Here is an 18,153-nt window from a genome sequence, read left to right as displayed (position 1 = left end):
GTCTAAATAACAGCCCTGATCCTGCCAACATCTAACTTTACTCACAGGAGTAATCCCACAGACATCAATGCAAGTAAAGTTATGCAGCTGCATTTGCATAGGACCAGAACAAACAAATACAACTCTTGGAACTAAACAAAAGTGGATTCTTCTAGAGCACAGCGATAGTAAACACAGGACTGGGAGCCAGGAATGCCCAGATTCTAATCCCATATCTATCACTCACTTCCTCTATGGCACTGGGTAAATCACATGATTTGTCTCACCACTCCCTCCCATTACATGTATAAATACTGAGTTACTTACCTCTCAGGGATTTTGCGAGGTTTACGTGGTTCATTTTTATAAAGAGCTGCTATGGCGTATGACACTCTGAAAGTGCTATATATTATCTGAAAATATAATACTTAGGCGGCTATGTTTATCTTCAGCTGAAGCCCCATTAAATCTAGCCCAGAAAATCCAACAAACCTGTTGTTTATGTCACCCAGCCTGGCTCTTATGACTCCTCTTTCAATACCAGTGACTAATCCCATTATTACTCAATGCAAAGGAATAAAGATATAAACATACTGACCAATATAAAGAGGACACAGCAGAATCTCCTAACCAGGAATAAATATTTCTATTCATTAAAGAATAAGTAGGCATACCCAAAATGGACCAATGCCTGTCCCAACTCAACACCCCACAACCAGAAGTGCTAACCTCCTCCATCACCCAAATAAGGCTCTGTTTATGCTATGGTTAGAACCATGGTAGCAACAAAGGCATTTAAGTTCAGAGGGTAGCAGAGATCTGCACAGTTTCCCTGAATGAGCATGAAGAAGGATTGCTTCTTTCTTTTAACTGGTCAAGGAAATAGAAAAATGCCCCTGTCCTTGCAATATGCAGAAGTTGGTCTAATAAAAAGACAGGTTTCAGAGTAACAGCCGTGTTAGTCTGTATTCGCAAAAAGAAAAGAAGTACTTGTGGCACCTTAGAGACTAACCAATTTATTTGAGCATAAGCTTTCGTGAGCTACAGTGTAGCTCACGAAAGCTTATGATCAAATAAATTGGTTAGTCTCTAAGGTGCCACAAATACTCCTTTTCTTTTTTTAATAAAAAGATATTACCTCACCCACCTTGTCTCCCTGTCCTAGCAAGTCAGGAAACCTCTGCTAGACCCCCACACTACTACGAGCAACAATGGTGCCCAAATACTCTTGTTAGCATGTTGTTAACTGTAAGGTGTGGACAGGGTCTAAATTTAAACATGGTTGTAACCTCTTCACTAAATTGCTGTGACTCACCGTTTCCCCCTACAAGGCCATTTAATACTATCTCAGAAACTGTAAACAAAGGCTTGTTTCCCTTTAGGAAAACTGGATAAACATGAGAAAGGAAGAAAAGGAAAGAAGGAAGTTTGTCTACAGTTTCCTTTAAGTTTTACATGTTTTGACTGGCTGGGAATTTTCCCCCATTTACACTCTGTTTGTGAAATCGCTATTTCATTTTCCTTGAGTGCTTAAAAATCACAGCAACTGAAAAAGCCATGGGCCCTTCCAAACTGGCAGGGACAGGCTGGGGGTGATGAGGCCAGGAAGTGGCGGGAGGAGGGAGACAACCAGCCCCGGGGAGTTGTTCCAAACCGGGAAGGGGCGATGGTGGTAGTAGCGGTGGGGAAGGGGGCCGCTGGGACCGGGAAAAGGGGGCCCGAGGAGAAGCCAGACCAGGACATTGGGGAAGCCGGGGGCTCCGGGTCTCTGTGGGGAGAGGGGGTGTGACACGGGGAGAAAGTGGACCCCCGGGGTTTCTTACAGATACGGCTGGGAAAGGGGCCTGAAGAGAAGCCGAGATCGGGGGGTCGTTCGGGCAAGTGGCCGGGATCGGGGAGGGGGGCAAATGGGGGACGCTCGGACAGGATTTAGGAGCCGAAGAGAACCGGGATCGGGGGAGCCTGGGGCGGGGGGTGGGCTGGGGAGGGCTGAGGAGAACCGGGATGGGGGGCGGCTGGGGAGGGTTGAGGAGAGCTGGGATGTGGGGGGCTAGGAGAGCCGGGACCGGGGGGTGGGGAGGGTTGAAGAGCACCGGGATCTGCGGGGGGCGGGGAGTGCGAGGAGAACCGGGATGGGAGGGGGGGCTAAGAGAGCCGGGATCGGGGGGCGGGCTAGGGAGAACTGGGATGGGGGGGGGAGAGCCGGGATCGGGGGAGCCTGGAGAGGGCTGAGGAGAAGCGGGATGGGACGGGGGGAGGAGAGCCGGGATCGGGGGCGGGCTGGGGGGAACTGGGATGGGGAGGGGGGTAGGAGAGCCGGGATTGGGGGGCGGGCTGGGGGGAACTGGGATGGGGAGGGGTGTAGGAGAGCCGGGATCGGGGGCGGGCTGGGGGGAACTGGGATGGGGAGGGGTGTAGGAGAGCCGGGATCGGGGGCGGGCTGGGGGGAACTGGGATGGGGAGGGGTGTAGGAGAGCCGGGATCGGGGGCGGGCTGGGGGGAACTGGGATGGGGAGGGGGGTAGGAGAGCCGGGATCGGGGGCGGGCTGGGGGGAACTGGGATGGGGAGGGGTGTAGGAGAGCCGGGATTGGGGGGCGGGCTGGGGGGAACTGGGATGGGGAGGGGTGTAGGAGAGCCGGGATCGGGGGCGGGCTGGGGGGAACTGGGATGGGGAGGGGGGTAGGAGAGCCGGGATCGGGGGCGGGCTGGGGGGAACTGGGATGGGGAGGGGGGTAGGAGAGCCGGGATTGGGGGGCGGGCTGGGGGGAACTGGGATGGGGAGGGGGGTAGGAGAGCCGGGATCGGGGGCGGGCTGGGGGGAACTGGGATGGGGAGGGGGGTAGGAGAGCCGGGATTGGGGGGCGGGCTGGGGGGAACTGGGATGGGGAGGGGGGTAAGAGAGCCGGGATGGGGAGGGGAGTAGGAGAGCCGGGATGGGGGGCGGGCTCTCTGGCGGGGCTGAAGGGTGCCCCCCCCCCATCACTGCCCGAGTCCCGGGCCCGGCGCGCCGCACGTACTCTCGCTCTGCAGGATCTCGCGGCGCAGCCCCCCCGCGTACTGGATCAGCTCCTCCAGGCTCCGCTCGCAGAGCTGCCCGTAGCCCGAGAACTTCTGCAGCACCTTCTCCAGCTCCCGCTCCACCGTCACACACTGATCCATGGCGAGCGCGGCGGGGCTCCCCGCTCGCTCAGGCCGGGTCTCCCTGCCGCCGCCGGGCTCCCCGCCGCTCGCCGGGCCGGAATTTTGTTTAGAACTTCTCCCTGAGGCTGGCGGAACAGTGTTATTGTGCAGGCAGCGCAAAGGCAGCCGGGGTCCTGAGCGGCAGCGGGCTCACTCGCTGCGCAGGCAGTGGACTAGACACCCGAGGTCCTCAGTCAATTATTGTTCAGGCTGCACCGTGGACAGTCCGGGTCCGGAGAAAGGCTCTGTTTAAAACGGCCGAGGGTCGGCGGCGGTTTTGTTACTTCGGGATCGGGAATGATCACTCGGATCCTTGCGCCGTGCGTGTGCTGTGGCTGTACGGGGGGTTGGAGTTCTCGGTGGAATTATTCTTCAGGCAGTGCCACGGGCTCCTGCGGTCTTGGAAGGTCTATGATAGGCTGCTGGATGGCCAGCTGGGGTCCTCGCCTGCATTGTTTTTCAGGCAGCCCCACAGACAGCAGGGCTGGAGGAGGTGCCGGGAGGGCGCGCTATGGTCGCGCCAGGGCCTGGGCGGGGGGCGGCGGCGATGATGATGGGGGCGGGGCTCAGAGGTGGCGGCAGGGGCCGGCTGGCTGCCCGGCTGCCCGCCCCTAATGGGCAAAGAGGCGATTCGTAGGGAGAAGGCTTGGGGGAAGACGGGTGGGGGCTGCGCCCTGGGGGCGCTCAATGGCGGGCAGCCCCTTCACAGGCTCTCCTGCCCCTAGGTAGGCGACGGGCTTGCTTCAGCCAGCGTCAGGGGTGGGAGCTTGCAAGGGAGAGGCGGTGAGGTAGCTGTGGGGGCGGGGGTCAAGGGCTGTGTCTGCAGATATAAGTGCTCGGGTGCGGTTTTGAGGGGGCAATGCAGGGAGCTCTGCCTCCAGCTACACGCACCTTGCTGTCAAGGCAGTAGTTACCCCTGAGGAAACCGCACAGACCGTGATCCCGCATGGGGTATGCAGTGTCAGTGGCCTAAGGTGATACCTGTGGAGCAAGTACTGGCTGTAGGGAGAAGGCTTGGGCGGGGGGGAGGTTGATTGTGCTTACTGCTTTCCTGGGTTTTGTAACTTGCCAGTGGCCTTTTTCCAGGAGAAGCTGGCACTTTCTACATGGACTGGCTCAGGCAAAAGCATTTGAGGAGTCCTAGAGCTATGACTTCTTCACCCAGGATTCTGCCCAGATTGAAACATCTTATCTGGAAAACTAATGGAAGATAATACATGTTTAAAGTATCTTCATTTCCACCACTTTGCTTCTGTACCTAAACTTACCACCTGCTTTGTCTAGTCAAACTTTAAAGATCTTATTTCCATCTCTTCACAACTTTGGGAGGGTGTTGCATATGTCATTTTATTGCTGTTGGCTTCATGAATCTGCATATGGTTCAGTGCTCGGAGCTTTTTTCAAACAGCAGCCATCTGGAATAAGAGCAGAACTTTTGTAGTTTTTACTGTTGCTATTCAGAATCCTATCCCATATGTAGTAGTGGAACTGACAAGAACTATATCACTTTAACCCTGCTACTTGGAAAAATCCTGAGAGGCAGCAAAAGAAACTACTTGAGAGGGAAATTCAGAGTATGAAGGAAGGTGGAGGATAGACTAGTAGAATAACTTTAAGGTTAGGGGCTGGTAGACAGAATGCTCCTTCTTTTGCAGGGGGAATGTCTGGGGAGGGGGCTTCAAAGCTGTCAGACACGTACTAGCAAGAGGCTGACATAAAAGATGGAGCCCTTGAGTAGGTTAAAGGGACAACACCATGGTAGGAACATGGTAACACAGTTTCCTTTTCCAGCAAGTTGGGAAGGGCAGTTGGCTTTTCACTAGATCATTTAAGTTGGGCAGTGAGCTTCCTCCTGTCCTTTTATTTTGGACTCTGTCTAGTGAGTTTAATCTTTTGACTAGCTGGTAAATTTTTCAAACCCTGCTTTAAAACTTCATCCCATTGCTTAACATCACTGACTCAGTATTCACTGTATTCTCACTTTTCTGATGGGGAAACTGAGGCAGAATGTCACGAATTGTGATATCACACAGTGCTTGCTGGAACTTGTGTTGATTTGTGACTGTTAAAACTGTACAATGATATCTTGCCTTTGCACAATATAGATAATGCTACTGAAATTTCATTTTAAAGGATACTGTTAGCTGGGGTGTTTAAAAAAACACTTTTTAAAATTTCCATTGTATATAGTTGCATCTTAAAGGCTTGAAAATACTACTTTCCCTGTCATTTAGCAAAGGTTTTGGGGGTTTTTGTCCCATTTCTCAATTTAACTGTATTTTGTTTTTAGTTCCAAACTACTAGCAGGCGGGGAGTGAAGGCACTTCTGATTGTCAATGAACAGTTAAGACTTCAAATTTGTCTGTCCGACAAAACATGGTTGTCCTGGTTTTCAAGCTTTGGTCTATTTCTTTCGGGTAAATAAAAATGAAAGATTGTTGCTGCTGTAACTGTCTAAACGTATTTCTCCATGTTCATTTTTGTACCTAAATCAGAGATTCCACTTTATAAGTAATAGAGTACTCTATTCACACTCACAGTACTTGCTTTTTGAGTACAGGATGAGTTTTCTGACCATTCACAAGTAATTTTGTGAAATAGGTTGTTAGAATTAATTTTAAAATGGGCCTTTTAAAAATACCAGTACATATCTCGCCTTTCTTTGGTCCAAACATTCTTAACAATTGAATTAGGGACTTTTCAGACTTTTCATATAGTTAAAACTCACTGAATACTTATGCGTAGGCTACATTTGAAAAAAATTGGGTTGTAATTCAGCAAAGTTGATGGTTGTATCTAGCCTATAATCATCAGTATAGTTAGGGCGAAGTTTGTAGGTTGGGGAGATAATGAGGGGTGGGGGACAGATGGGGGAAGAGGGCTGTGTTAGACTAAGGCCTTGTCTACAGAGTTTTTTCTGCTTTAATTGAAACGGCTGTTGCATGTCCACACTAGCTCCTTGTGTTGGCAGAGTGCATCCACACTAACAGCTCTTGCATCCACACAGAGAGCAGTGTACTGTGATAGCTACCCCCACTGTGCAACTAGCTTCGGGGTGCTTTGGGAAGGGTTTGCAATGCCTCATGGGGCAGGTACAGCATCATATGATGAAGGTTTCTCAATCCCATTGTTCCAGGGGCATTCTAGTAGATTGTCAGCTGCTTTTTCAGATGAAGAGTGTGGGGGAGGGAGAGCAGAGCGGTGTGTCTGAGGCAGGGGAGACAGCAGGCTGACTTATCCTGAGGCAGGGAAAGGTGGACGCCACCACCCCACGTCAGCCCCCAGCTCTGCTTGGCACAGCACACTCTCCTGCAGCAGCCTACTCTGCCTGCCTATGGTTCTGTGATTCTCTCCAAGTTCTGCCACAGCGGCATTCTGAGCAGCTCTGTGAGCTCTTCCTCCTGAGGAATATGTCAAAGTAGCACAGCAGTCCTGTCCCTGCAGTAGCAGTCTGCCTGCTGCTGTGTTCCTAGTGCATGCAGGGTAGAACAGGAGCATTCCACATCAATGATTTGCTCTTTGTTTCCCCAAAGGGTGCAGCATGCACAGCTGTCAGATACTTCCTGGAGCTGTGAGAGGGGAGGGGCGCATGCCTACGGAGCAGCAGAGATCAAAACAATGAGCCGAGCGGTCGTGGCAGGCACTGAGGGATACTTGTGGAAGCCAGTTATGTCAATAAAACAAACAGCAGTGTCTACACTGATGCTTTGTTGCTTTAATTTTGCCGCAAAAAGCTTTATGCCTCTTGTTGAGGTGGTCTTATTTTGTCTGTAAAACAGCAGAGTTTTGCTGCTAAAAGTAGCTTTGTAGTGTGTACACCTCCCCTGTTTTGTCGGCAAAAGCCAGCTTTTGCCAACAAAACTTTGTAGTGTACACAAGGCCTAACCTAATGTGATGGGGGATACAGCCTAGTCTATCTGCTCATATCTCTGTACTTCAAGGGCTCCTCCTGCCCCAGTTCCCCTAACTGGGCCACCTAGGTGCAAAATGGAGTTGAGGCAGAAGTGTTGTGGGGAGCCTTTCAACTACTGATGCTAAGCCAGATTCCAGTCTGATTCACAGGCCCCTCTTATACAGAGAAACATCGGTAGTCTCCACTTCTTTGCTGTGAAAGTCTCAGTCAGTTACCTTGCTGCCCAGTCTACCACTGAGCATTGATAGAAAATCAAAATTTAAAAAGTAGTGATGTTTGTGTCCTTACTATTAGGACAGTCATATTCCAGAGTTTCATGTTTTGGTTTGCTTGCCAAAATATCAGCATGTGAATACATATGAACTGCCAGAAAGTTGAACTACAAGCTTAAAGAAATTATTTTAACCAAAAACCACAGTCAACGTTGTGTGGGAAATGTTGGGACTAACTTTTGAGGTTCTTGGCTGTTCTGCTTCACTTAGTCCATTGACAATAGGAAATGCCATATTAGAGACAAGCATTGTCTATGTGCCCCTACCACACCTTGCTTAATTGACATTAAACAGTTTTGCTGTGTGGACTTTTATTTTAATTATTGCTATGTGCTTTTCAAACTGAGGAGGAGCTGAACAGCCCCTACCCTGAAAAGCATACACCCTAAAAACATAAAAGCAGTGAGGGATACAACATATGAGCAAAGTATTCATATGATAAGTCCACTGCTTATTAAAAATCCTGAACAAACTTTTAACTGAAATTAAACATGGTAGGTTCCTCCCACCCATCACTCCATGTATGTCTGAGTTGCTCACTTTAGATAAATATATAGGAATTAGTCAGCTAGGTTCTTGTATGTGTCTCAGAAGAAGTAGATCTTTAAGAGGGATTTAAAGGAGAAGAGGGTTGCAGCACGGGTACAAAGAATCTGTTAGGGGCCTGACGGCAAGTGATGTTGAACATGCTTTTTGTAATGCTGTAAATTACATTTTGGACCTATCTATGCTAGTAGCCAAACAGTTTTCAGCACATGGTATTTCAGCACATGGTGGGCTGGTCCTGTTAGTGGTCATTACAGCAGTGAGTCACTTTCTCATTATTTAGAAGGACCCTTAGTGCATGGAAGATTTGACAGAGACCCAGAAATTATGCCTCTCATTTGTCAGCTTGATAAAGTTTTGTGGACTGTGACATTTTATGAAGAAATGGGAGAGCATTACGACCCCTCCCTCTCATAGATTAACTTTAAAATACCAACTGATCCCTGGGTACATTCTGTTCAAGCTGGTCTTCCCCCATGTGACTCGGTATTGAGCAAAACTACCTCCTAAAATCAGTTTGTCCTTAACTGTCCAGTATTGGAGCTATATGGTTCATCCTTCAAATCTTTACTCTTGACTACCCCTTCACAAATGTACATCGTAAGAATAAGGGACTATGACTTTCAATATAGGGAGCAAAGTTGACAAAGCCAAAAGGCTCAGCTTGTGACCAGCTACCACTAAAATCAATTACCTTGTCACTCTTGACGATCGGAACTCTACTTAGCAAGTACACGGAGGATAAGAGTAGCCATGTTCAAATTTGGGGAATGATATCTATGGTGTTCTCAGTGAAGGGGCCCTGGCTGTGAACTAACGTGCACCAGAAATTAGGTTGAGCTTGTGTCCTGAGACAGCTGAGGCATATTGCTAGACTTGTTTTTTCTGCAGGCCCTGCTATTATTAAGGAGCCTTAGGCCTTGTCTACATTACACAGTTTTGTCAACAAAAGTCAGCTTTCATCGACAAAACAGTGGAGGTGTACACACTGCAATGCTCCTTCTGGCAAGAAAACTCTTCTGCTTTGCCAACAAAATAAAACCACTTCGCTGAGAAGCATAGAGCTTTTTGCAGCAAAGTTATATCAACTAAGTGTCAGTGTAGACACCGCCTTTGGTTATGTTGCTCTAATTGGCCTCCATGAGGTGTACCACAATGCCCATCGTGACAACTGGTCAGCAGTTCGAACTTTGCTGCACTGCACCTAGGTACAAAGGTATCCACCCTTCCCCCTTTTAAGGCCCAATACTTTTTGAAATTCCACTTCCTGTTTGCTCCCTGTGGACAGCTGAATGCATCTTCCCAGCTGACCATGGGGGCTCCATGCAGCAAATGCTCTCCCACTTGGAGCACACCTGAATTGTTGGATCTGCTGGCACTGTGGGGAGAGATGCCTGTGCAGTCGCAGTCCCAGCTACGCTTTAGCTGTAGGAACTTCAATACTTACGGTCAGATTTCGTGTGGCTTGTTGGACAAGAGTTATGAATGGGACACATATCAGTGCTGTGGTTTTGTGATGCTTTTCTTTTCATACAAACCTTAAATCGGGGGCCTAAGCTGCCTGACCAACTGATCTAACTCTGCATGGCTTTTCTATAGTTAAGTGTGCAAAGATTACATTTTTATTGGTAAATGTCAATTTCACCATCCACACACAAAAATGACAAAATTGGTAATTGAAATGTAACAAATAGGCAATGTAAGAAAAATGCTGCTTGCGAACTTACTAGAGTTTGATTTAAGGATATCTACTTTGTATATTTTGGCATGTGATGTTGACAATTTGTGTTTTAATGGTTATAAAGCTTTTACTTTTTGAATCTCAATGCCTACAATCATTAAATAATTACTATCTGATGCCTCCCCCGCCCCCAATTTCCTGCAATTTTGAACATTTCAGTTAATAAAAAAAGTCTTAAACATTAAAATGTCAAAACTATTAAAAAGTCTATAGTCAGTCACCATAGACAGGTTTCAGAGTAACAGCCGTGTTAGTCTGTATTCGCAAAAAGAAAAGGAGGACTTGTGGTGCCTTAGAGACTAACCAATTTATTTGAGCATAAGCTTTCCTGAGCTACAGCTCACTTCATTAGATGCATACTGTGGACAGTATAGAAGATTTTTTTATACACACAAAGCATGAAAAAATGGGTGTTTACCACTACAAAAGGTTTTCTCTCCCCCCACCCCACTCTCCTGCTGGTAATAGCTTAGCTAAAGTGATCACTCTCCTTACAATGTGTATGATAATCAAGTTGGGCCATTTCCAGCACAAATTCAGGTTTTCTCCCCCTCCCCCCCCCCCGCACAGAATTTACCATTAACATCCAACTGAGCACATAAATTAAACTCCAGCTCTGGCAAGGCACAGGAGGGGGGGGGGGGGGAGGTTCATCTCTCTGGAAGCACTTAGGGCCTGATCCTGGGGAGCAGCAGCATTTGGGTTGCTTGTTATCACTTTGGGTGAGAGGAATAAATCATGTGAGTTAAGGGGGGAGCACACATGAATCTCCACCGACAGAGGCCCCACAAGACAATCTGCCATCCTAGGCAAAACTACATTTGAAGCCGCTCCTCCTCACAAAGGGGCAGCGGATTTGCCCTCCGCCTGTCATGATGGGGGAGCAGCCGGGCCATATTTGAGTAAGTGGCATTGTGACCTGGCCCATGGGGTTACAAGGCCACCCAAATTTGACCCAGCCACCTCTCCATCATGACAGAGGGGTGGCCGGGTCAAACCTGCAGCCCTAGGCAGCTGCCTGGCTTTCACACAGGTAGAGCAGCCGCTGTCAGCAGGAAGGACCGGGCTCCTCCGGTTACACCCCAGTTCACTTGCCCTGGAGCTCCCTTGTTCGTGGGGTGTCAGCCCTTCACAGCAGGGCCGGGGTGGGGGAGGGATGCTGCGGACTCGCCAACGCGGTTATGAAAAAGCCCGGCTCGGGGTGCTAAAACCATGCCTGCCCCACGCCTCAGCCTCTCCCGCTTCCGCCTCGGCTCGCTTGGGTGGGGGCGACTCGGTCCCACAGGGAGCCCGGGAGCGGCGAGCTGAGGTAAACGCTCTGCTGCCCGTGTGCTTTAGCACATGATAATCCCAGTCACAGGATATGGGGGGGGAGGATCATTCCCTGGGGGGCATGTGTCCGGGGAAGAGATGGGGGGGGGTGAATGAGGAATGAGTATCCGGGGCTGGGGAAGAGATGGGGGGGATAAGTGTCCGGGGCCCGGGAATGGGGAGGAGGGCGGATTAGGGGCTGGGGAAGAGATGGGGGGGGGATAAGTGTCCGGGGCCCGGGAATGGGGAGGAGGGCGGATTAGGGGCTGGGGAAGAGATGGGGGGGATAAGTGTCCGGGGCCCGGGAATGGGGAGGAGGGCGGATTAGGGGCTGGGGAAGAGATGGGGGGGATAAGTGTCCGGGGCCCGGGAATGGGGGGGAGGGCGGATTAGGGGCTTGGGAAGAGATGGGGGGGGGGGATAAGTGTCCGGGGCCCGGGAATGGGGGGGAGGGCGGATTAGGGGCTGGGGAAGAGATGGGGGGGAGAATAAGTGTCCGGGGCCCGGGATGTGGGGGAAGGGGGATTAGGGGCCGGGGAAGAGATGGGGGGGATAAGTGTCCGGGGCCCGGGAATGGGGAGGAGGGCGGATTAGGGGCTGGGGAAGAGATGGGGGGGATAAGTGTCCGGGGCCCGGGAATGGGGGGGAGGGCGGATTAGGGGCTTGGGAAGAGATGGGGGGGGGGGATAAGTGTCCGGGGCCCGGGAATGGGGGGGAGGGCGGATTAGGGGCTGGGGAAGAGATGGGGGGGAGAATAAGTGTCCGGGGCCCGGGATGTGGGGGAAGGGGGATTAGGGGCCGGGGAAGAGATGGGGGGGGGGGGAAATAAGTGTCCGGGGCCCGGGATGTGGGGGAGGGGGGATTAGGGGCCGAGGAAGAGATGGGGGGGGGGAAATAAGTGTCCGGGGCCCGGGATGTGGGGGAGGGGGGATTAGGGGCCGAGGAAGAGATGGGGGGGGGAAATAAGTGTCCGGGGCCCGGGATGTGGGGGAGGGGGGATTAGGGGCCGGGGAAGAGATGGGGGGGGAATAAGTGTCCGGGGCCCGGGATGTGGGGGAGGGGGGATTAGGGGCCGGGGAAGAGATGTGGGGGGGAGGGAACTAAGTGTCCGGGGCCCTGGGGCGGGCGGAAACAGGGAGGGGGCGGTGCCCGAGGTGCCCCCTCCCCGCTGCCCTTTGCCCCCTCCCCGGCTGTCCCCGGCTGCGACGTCACTTGTTATGGCTCGGCCGGCGGCTCGGGCTCCGCTGGGGCCAGGCGGCGGCCGGGCGCGGGAGGCGGGGACCCGGATTTCGCAGGCAGGCGCCAGGCCCAGCGCCTCACCCCGCTGACCGTTCAGCCCGGGGAGTCCCCGAGGGGAGGCGTCTCCTCTCCAAATCCCCCTCACACAGATCAGCTTCTTCCCCTCCCCTCCCCGGCCTCTTCCCCGGCCTCACTGGGGGCTCAGCCCCCTCCCCCGGCCAACTTGGCAACACCCCTGAGATCTCCTTTCTCTCCCCCCAACACCTGACTGGGGACCAGGGCAGCAAGGAGAGGGCCCAGAAGCCAGGGGCGAGGAGGAGGATCCAGGCGGCGGCAGCAGTGGGGTTATTGGTCTGAATAATTCGCTCCTTCCCCCTGTCTCCTCCATTGGGATCTCTCTCTTTCTCTCTCTCCTAGGATTGGCTCTCTCTGCAGAGAGTCACACACACAGAGAGAGGAAAGATGTGGCTGAAGCTGTTTTTCTTGCTTCTCTATTTTCTGGTCCTGTTTGTCCTGGCCAGGTTTTTTGAGGCCATTGTCTGGTATGAGACTGGCTTCTTTGCCACCCAGTTGGTGGACCCAGTGGCCCTGAGCTTCAAGAAGCTGAAGACCATTTTGGAGTGCAGGGGGCTTGGGTACTCTGGGCTGCCGGAAAAGAAAGATGTCAGGGAGCTGGTGGAGAAGTCAGGTAAGAGATCATGTAAGAAGATATTTCACCCATTAACGTTTAGACGTTTGCTGGTTTTTTGCCTAGGAATGGTTTTCTTTAGTTAAAAATCTTTGAACACTTGATTTTAAAAAAACCTTAATACACATTAAGAGCTTATTGGGGAACAAAATCATCTCAGTTGTAATAATCTTACATTTCTAATAGCAGCTTTCATACAGAAGGGTCCTAAAGTGCTTTCCAGATTGTACATACAGCACTACTGAAATGCAGCCACCTCTGGAGTATAGGACAGCAGCCAACTGGCACAGGGTATGCCTTACTATAGTATTGTGGGAGGGGGGAAATTTTGGCCAAGGACATCCAGACAAATGCTACTTTTATGCAAAGTATCATGATATGCTTACTGTGAGGGGACAGAGCCTCAGTTTTGCAGGTCTTGTCAAATGTTATATACAATACATGTCTCTGTTTCTCAACCTTATGTCCACCTTTATGAGTTAACAGCTCTCCAAGCAGAATTTAAATAAATAACCAGTTGTCTTGGTAGACCAAATAATAAAATATTAGTGTGATAAATGTAAGAGATCATTCAAAAAGCTGTAGAACTGTGAAATACATTAAATTTCTAACAGAAGTTGTAAATGTGAATATCATATTCTACCATCTGTCAAGAAAATAGACCTTCTATATTCAATAGACTAGTTACTGAGCAAGCAGGAAAGGGACTATTTTAGAGAAGTTAGTCTGAGTTGCTGAAGGGGATTGAATCTGAATGTTAGATTATGTTTGCACAGTAGGAAGTATGCTGTCAGCTTTGCTTCCTAAAAAGAAAAGGAGTACTTGTGGCACCTTAGAGACTAACCAATTTATTTGAGCATAAGCTTTCGTGAGCTACAGCTCAGCATCCGATGAAGTGACCTGTAGCTCACGAAAGCTTATGCTCAAATAAACTGGTTAGTCTCTAAGGTGCCACAAGTACTCCTTTTCTTTTTGCAAATACAGACTAACACGGCTGTTACTCTGAGCTTAGCTTCTAAAAATCAAACGTTTTTTTCCCCTCCCACTCTGCATCCTCCTGGTTACTCTAGCCCTCAGCACTGTAACTACATAGGCCAGAATATTAACTTTTTAAAAGGACGCTGTTATGGGCCTAATTTTGGTCACACTGGTCTTGCCCTGGTGGAACTCCTCTAACTTACCATTTATATTACCATAGTGCTCAAAGACCCCAGTTAGGACCAACATTCTTATGTGTGTGTTTATGCAGCACATAGCACAGATATGTAACTAACTCCTGTGCCAAAGAGCCTGCTATCTAAAAAGAGAAGTGACCTATGGTGCTAGATTCACAAAGGGACTTAAGCATCTAACTGCCACTTTAGGTGTGTAAAATCCAGATACCACTGGTATTTACAAAATTTCTGCTCCACTGCCACCTAGCCCTGTAGGTGCCTAAACTCACTCAGCACTCACATTTTTGCTGGAAAAGATTTCCCTAGGTGCCTATGTTTCTGCCTCTGGGAATGTACACTGGTGCTTCATTCTAGATGTCTGGGCGCCCGAGGCCTAGTGCAATTAATTAGCTGAGGGAAGAAAAATGCTCCTCTGCCTAACTCACCTGTGGGGCCTGATCTGGTTGGTGTGCTCTTAGCATATCTAACTGCACTTAAAATGGCCCATGATGGTCAGAGGTGTTCCCACATAAATTTTAGCCCAGGGTTAGGGCAGTGGTGCCCAAATTTATTACACAGAAGGGCCACACAAACCTAAGTACAACCTTGTATGGGCCAAACAGATTATACATCTTTTAATAAGATTTAAAGTCACCTGTATTGATTTCTGTTTTAAGTTCAGGTTGTTTCTATGTACAGTATTGTCTATTTACACACTTGTGTGCACTCTGTCTCTCGCTTGCCCAATGACTCTTTAATTACTTATCCAAACTGGAACAGCAAGTGGCAGATCAGGCACCACTGCCATCAGGCAGTGGGGGGGTGAGGGGGAATCGAACCACAGAGTCATAACATACCAGGTGAATACCATAACCATTGGGCTAAAAGTTATGAGGGAGCTCTTCTTCTCCCCAGCTTGAACTTTTTGTAAGAAATACCTTAGGCACTTGACTCAGGAGAGGGTTCACAGCGGAGAATCCCAAGCAGAGATAGGCACTTTGCTCCAGCCCATGGATTTAGGCACGGAACTCCCCGAGAGGGGCATGGCTTAGCACCTCCAACTGGCTAGCTTAGATGGCTTCTAATCTGGCTTCTAGCTTTTCTAGGTGCCTATCTCCCTCTGTTATAGGAAGCCTGAGCATCTAACTCTATCTTTGTGAATCACAGCAATTTCCTAGGCACCCAGGCGTTAAGCATTGCAACGCTTCGCATCACAATGCCTAAAACCCTTTGTGAATCTAGCCCAGTGATACTCAGGCCTAGGCTCATGAGCCGCAAGTGGCTCTTTAATGTATCTCCTGTGGCTCTTTGCCTCACATTATATTAAAACACTGTGTGATTTATTTATTAGCCAATCAGGATGCTTTTACTATGTTATTAACCCATTGTAGTTGATAAAATAATAATACTTGGTCCATCATTTTGCTGTAAGAATAATAATATATAATATTAAAGAAACAATGAATTCACGCTACTGTGGCTCTTTTGGATAATGTCGATTGCTAATGTGGCTTCTGAACCACTGAGGTCTGAGTATCACTGATCTAGTCCATCAAGTCTAGGAAGAGAGAAGGATACCAACAAATATGTTAATCTTTATAATAATGTGCCAGCTTTCCCTATGTGCTTCTCAACCTAGCAATCTGACTGGTTTCTTACAGGTGTTGCTTCAGAGGTGGGTCTTGAGGAGAGGGTAGTGTAGTTGTTTTATAGTTCTATACATATACAAAACACAGTCAGGAATTAGGCATGGAAATGTTGTGTGAGAAGCTGAGAAAGGATGAGGTTGGCATCTTTGAAGGTGGCAAGCAACATAAGGATTGAGCAGACCAGTAAAGAAGTGCGGTGTTGTAGAAGGGCCTTGATGGTGAGGATGTGAAATTAGAATGTGATATGGCGAATGTGGTTGGGAGGAAGGGCTGATGTGGACTGAGTAACAGGCAAGGAAGATAATTTTAGCTGCTGCTTTTTAAATTGATTGTCAATGGGATGTGGGTGTAGGAGAGGGGGAGGATGGAGAAGAGGCAACAGTAGTGGGAGCTAGGACTTCAGAGTGTTTGGGCAGAAAGAAAAAGACTCGCATGGATTGACTCTTAATTTACACCAGTGAAAGTGAGAAGAGATTTGGGTCCCATTGACTTAAAAAAATTAATTGTTGATATTAATTGCTGGTACTGTTAACACTAACACTTTAAAAATCTAACTTGCTTTTCACCATTTACCTTGTTTAGTTACTTTTTTTTATTATTATTATTTATTATTACTTCCCTGGTTTGAACAGTGACAACTGATTAGTCAGTTTCACTTGTGTTGATTGTCACTTTTGCTTTTTGGCTCATGTGCTTTCATAATGTTGTAATGTGTGGGTGCAAACACTGAAGGGGAATGTTTAACTCCAAACAAAACGTTGTCACTGATTTTTTTTAAATGTCACAGAAACACTCCTATTAAGTTTTGTAACAATTTTACACAATTTTTTTTTTTTTGGCTTTAAATCATGTGATGGTGTCTCTCAATGAAGTTCATAGCTTTCTAACAACCAAGAGTTCAACTTTAATTCTCAATTTCGTACATTTTGTAAGAAACAACTTCCTTGTTTACAAAAAAAAAACTTTCAAGAGAGTTTAATACAGTAAGTGCTACAATGTTATTCGGTATTAACAATATAATCTGGTTTGTAATGTCTCTAAAAGGAAGTATGGGAAAGGAAATGAGATAACAAAGAGAGATGATCAAATACGCTTACATACATTGTTTTAAGGAAACCATGTTACTAGGCTTGAAGTTCTTAGGAAATGTTTACTACTTTGTAAATAGAATGAATAAATAAATTTTTAGAATGGAATAATTTAATCATAGGCTAGCTGTGTAAAAGCTACGTCAGATTATTCGATTGTAAGTAAAATTCTAATTATAGTGTTTGGAATTCTAAAAACCTGTCTAAATTGGCAGTTTTAACAATTTGTCTTTTGTGTGATCTCTGTGTTCACAGTAGAACTAAATTTCATGTAAAATAAAGGAGTAGACATCAAAACTAAAACTGATGTCTTCCAATTTAGTACTGCAAATTTCAGTCAACATCAACAGGGACTTACGAGGCTGAAAATACATTTGTTTTTCAGTATGTCCAATTACATATGTAGATGCATCTGTGTAATGTTCATTTCTCATGGCTTATTGACAGCTAAAATTGGTGTGTGTGTTAACAGTATGAATACATATAAAAATAAACTAAGAATAGTTTTAATGGTCCTTGGACTGAAGTGATGCTTCACCCAGCTATGTAAAATGTAATCAACAAAATCTTCACTATCTGACAAAGAAATGGCTTTCGTGTCGGAATATTTTTGATTAATGTGACCTTTATCAAATGTAGTGTAATTTTTTTTTTTCTTCTGTCCATTATTCAGGAGACATCATGGAGGGTGAGCTCTATTCTGCTCTCAAGGAAGAAGAGGCCTCTGAATCAGTTTCCAGTACAAACTTCAGTGGTGAAATGCACTTCTATGAGCTTGTAGAAGACACAAAGGATGGTATCTGGCTGGTACAGGTATTGGAAATTTTTCTAGTTTTGATCGTGGCTAAAATATGCTTCAAAGGAGAAGTTATTTCTGGAGACTAGTTCATCTAATAGCAACATGTAGGATCTGAGTTTGCTAAGAGACTGCATTTGACTCTGTGGTACAAGGAAAACCCCAGAAGGGTACTCCAAGGTAACAAGCACGAGAGAACTAACCTGTGCGACAGCAGATAGGATAGGAAGTGACAGAGCTCCTATACCGATCATAACAGTTTTTCATTATAGTATGCTGTTTAGTAAGAGACATTTAATATAGAACCAGTAAATAGCACAATAATACATATTTGTTCTTAAGTGTACACATTACACTGGCATGTAGCCAGGTACAGTAAGAATTTGCCATTGTATGTTATGTATATGCATTATGAAACATCCCAGTAGGCAAAGCTAAGGATATGGGGGAAATGTACTTGACCCCCAGCTGGCCAGGATGAAAAATGTGTGTTAGCACCTTCCCAAAGGTCAGCCACAACAATTTTAAAGGAATAAAATTAGTTGTGCACTTTCAATTGCATACTGAATTTGATTGCAATATAGTATTCATCAGCT

At 47.9% G+C, this 18,153-nt stretch overlaps 2 protein-coding genes across 8 annotated transcripts in view; one reads left to right on the top strand and one right to left on the bottom strand.

The window, feature by feature from the left end:
• Window positions 1–3,325, bottom strand: part of RMND5A (required for meiotic nuclear division 5 homolog A) — a 44,202-nt gene extending 40,877 nt beyond the window's left edge. The window contains exon 1 of the mRNA XM_048849204.2: window positions 2,998–3,325. Within this exon, the coding sequence (XP_048705161.2) occupies window positions 2,998–3,139 (142 nt within the window). The 5' untranslated portion in view covers window positions 3,140–3,325. The remainder of the gene's footprint in view (window positions 1–2,997) is intronic.
• Window positions 3,326–10,924: 7,599 nt separating this feature from the next.
• The window catches only part of LOC125636283 (charged multivesicular body protein 3), a 55,462-nt gene continuing 48,233 nt past the window's right edge, over window positions 10,925–18,153 (top strand). The window contains exons 1-3 of one of the 7 annotated variants that reach the window (XM_048849197.2): window positions 10,925–10,941; window positions 12,600–12,870; window positions 17,435–17,574. In XM_048849197.2, the coding sequence (XP_048705154.2) occupies window positions 12,645–12,870; window positions 17,435–17,574 (366 nt within the window). In that variant the 5' untranslated portion in view covers window positions 10,925–10,941; window positions 12,600–12,644. Of the gene's footprint in view, window positions 10,942–12,131; window positions 12,871–17,434; window positions 17,575–18,153 lie in introns of those variants that run through there. The other 6 variants (XM_075128122.1, XM_075128121.1, XM_075128119.1 and 3 more) reach the window with 6 other exon arrangements.

The sequence above is a fragment of the Caretta caretta genome, chromosome 4, assembly GCF_965140235.1.
Source record: "Caretta caretta isolate rCarCar2 chromosome 4, rCarCar1.hap1, whole genome shotgun sequence".
Lineage (NCBI taxonomy): Eukaryota > Metazoa > Chordata > Testudines > Cheloniidae > Caretta > Caretta caretta.
This window is presented reverse-complemented; position numbering and strand designations above follow the sequence as displayed.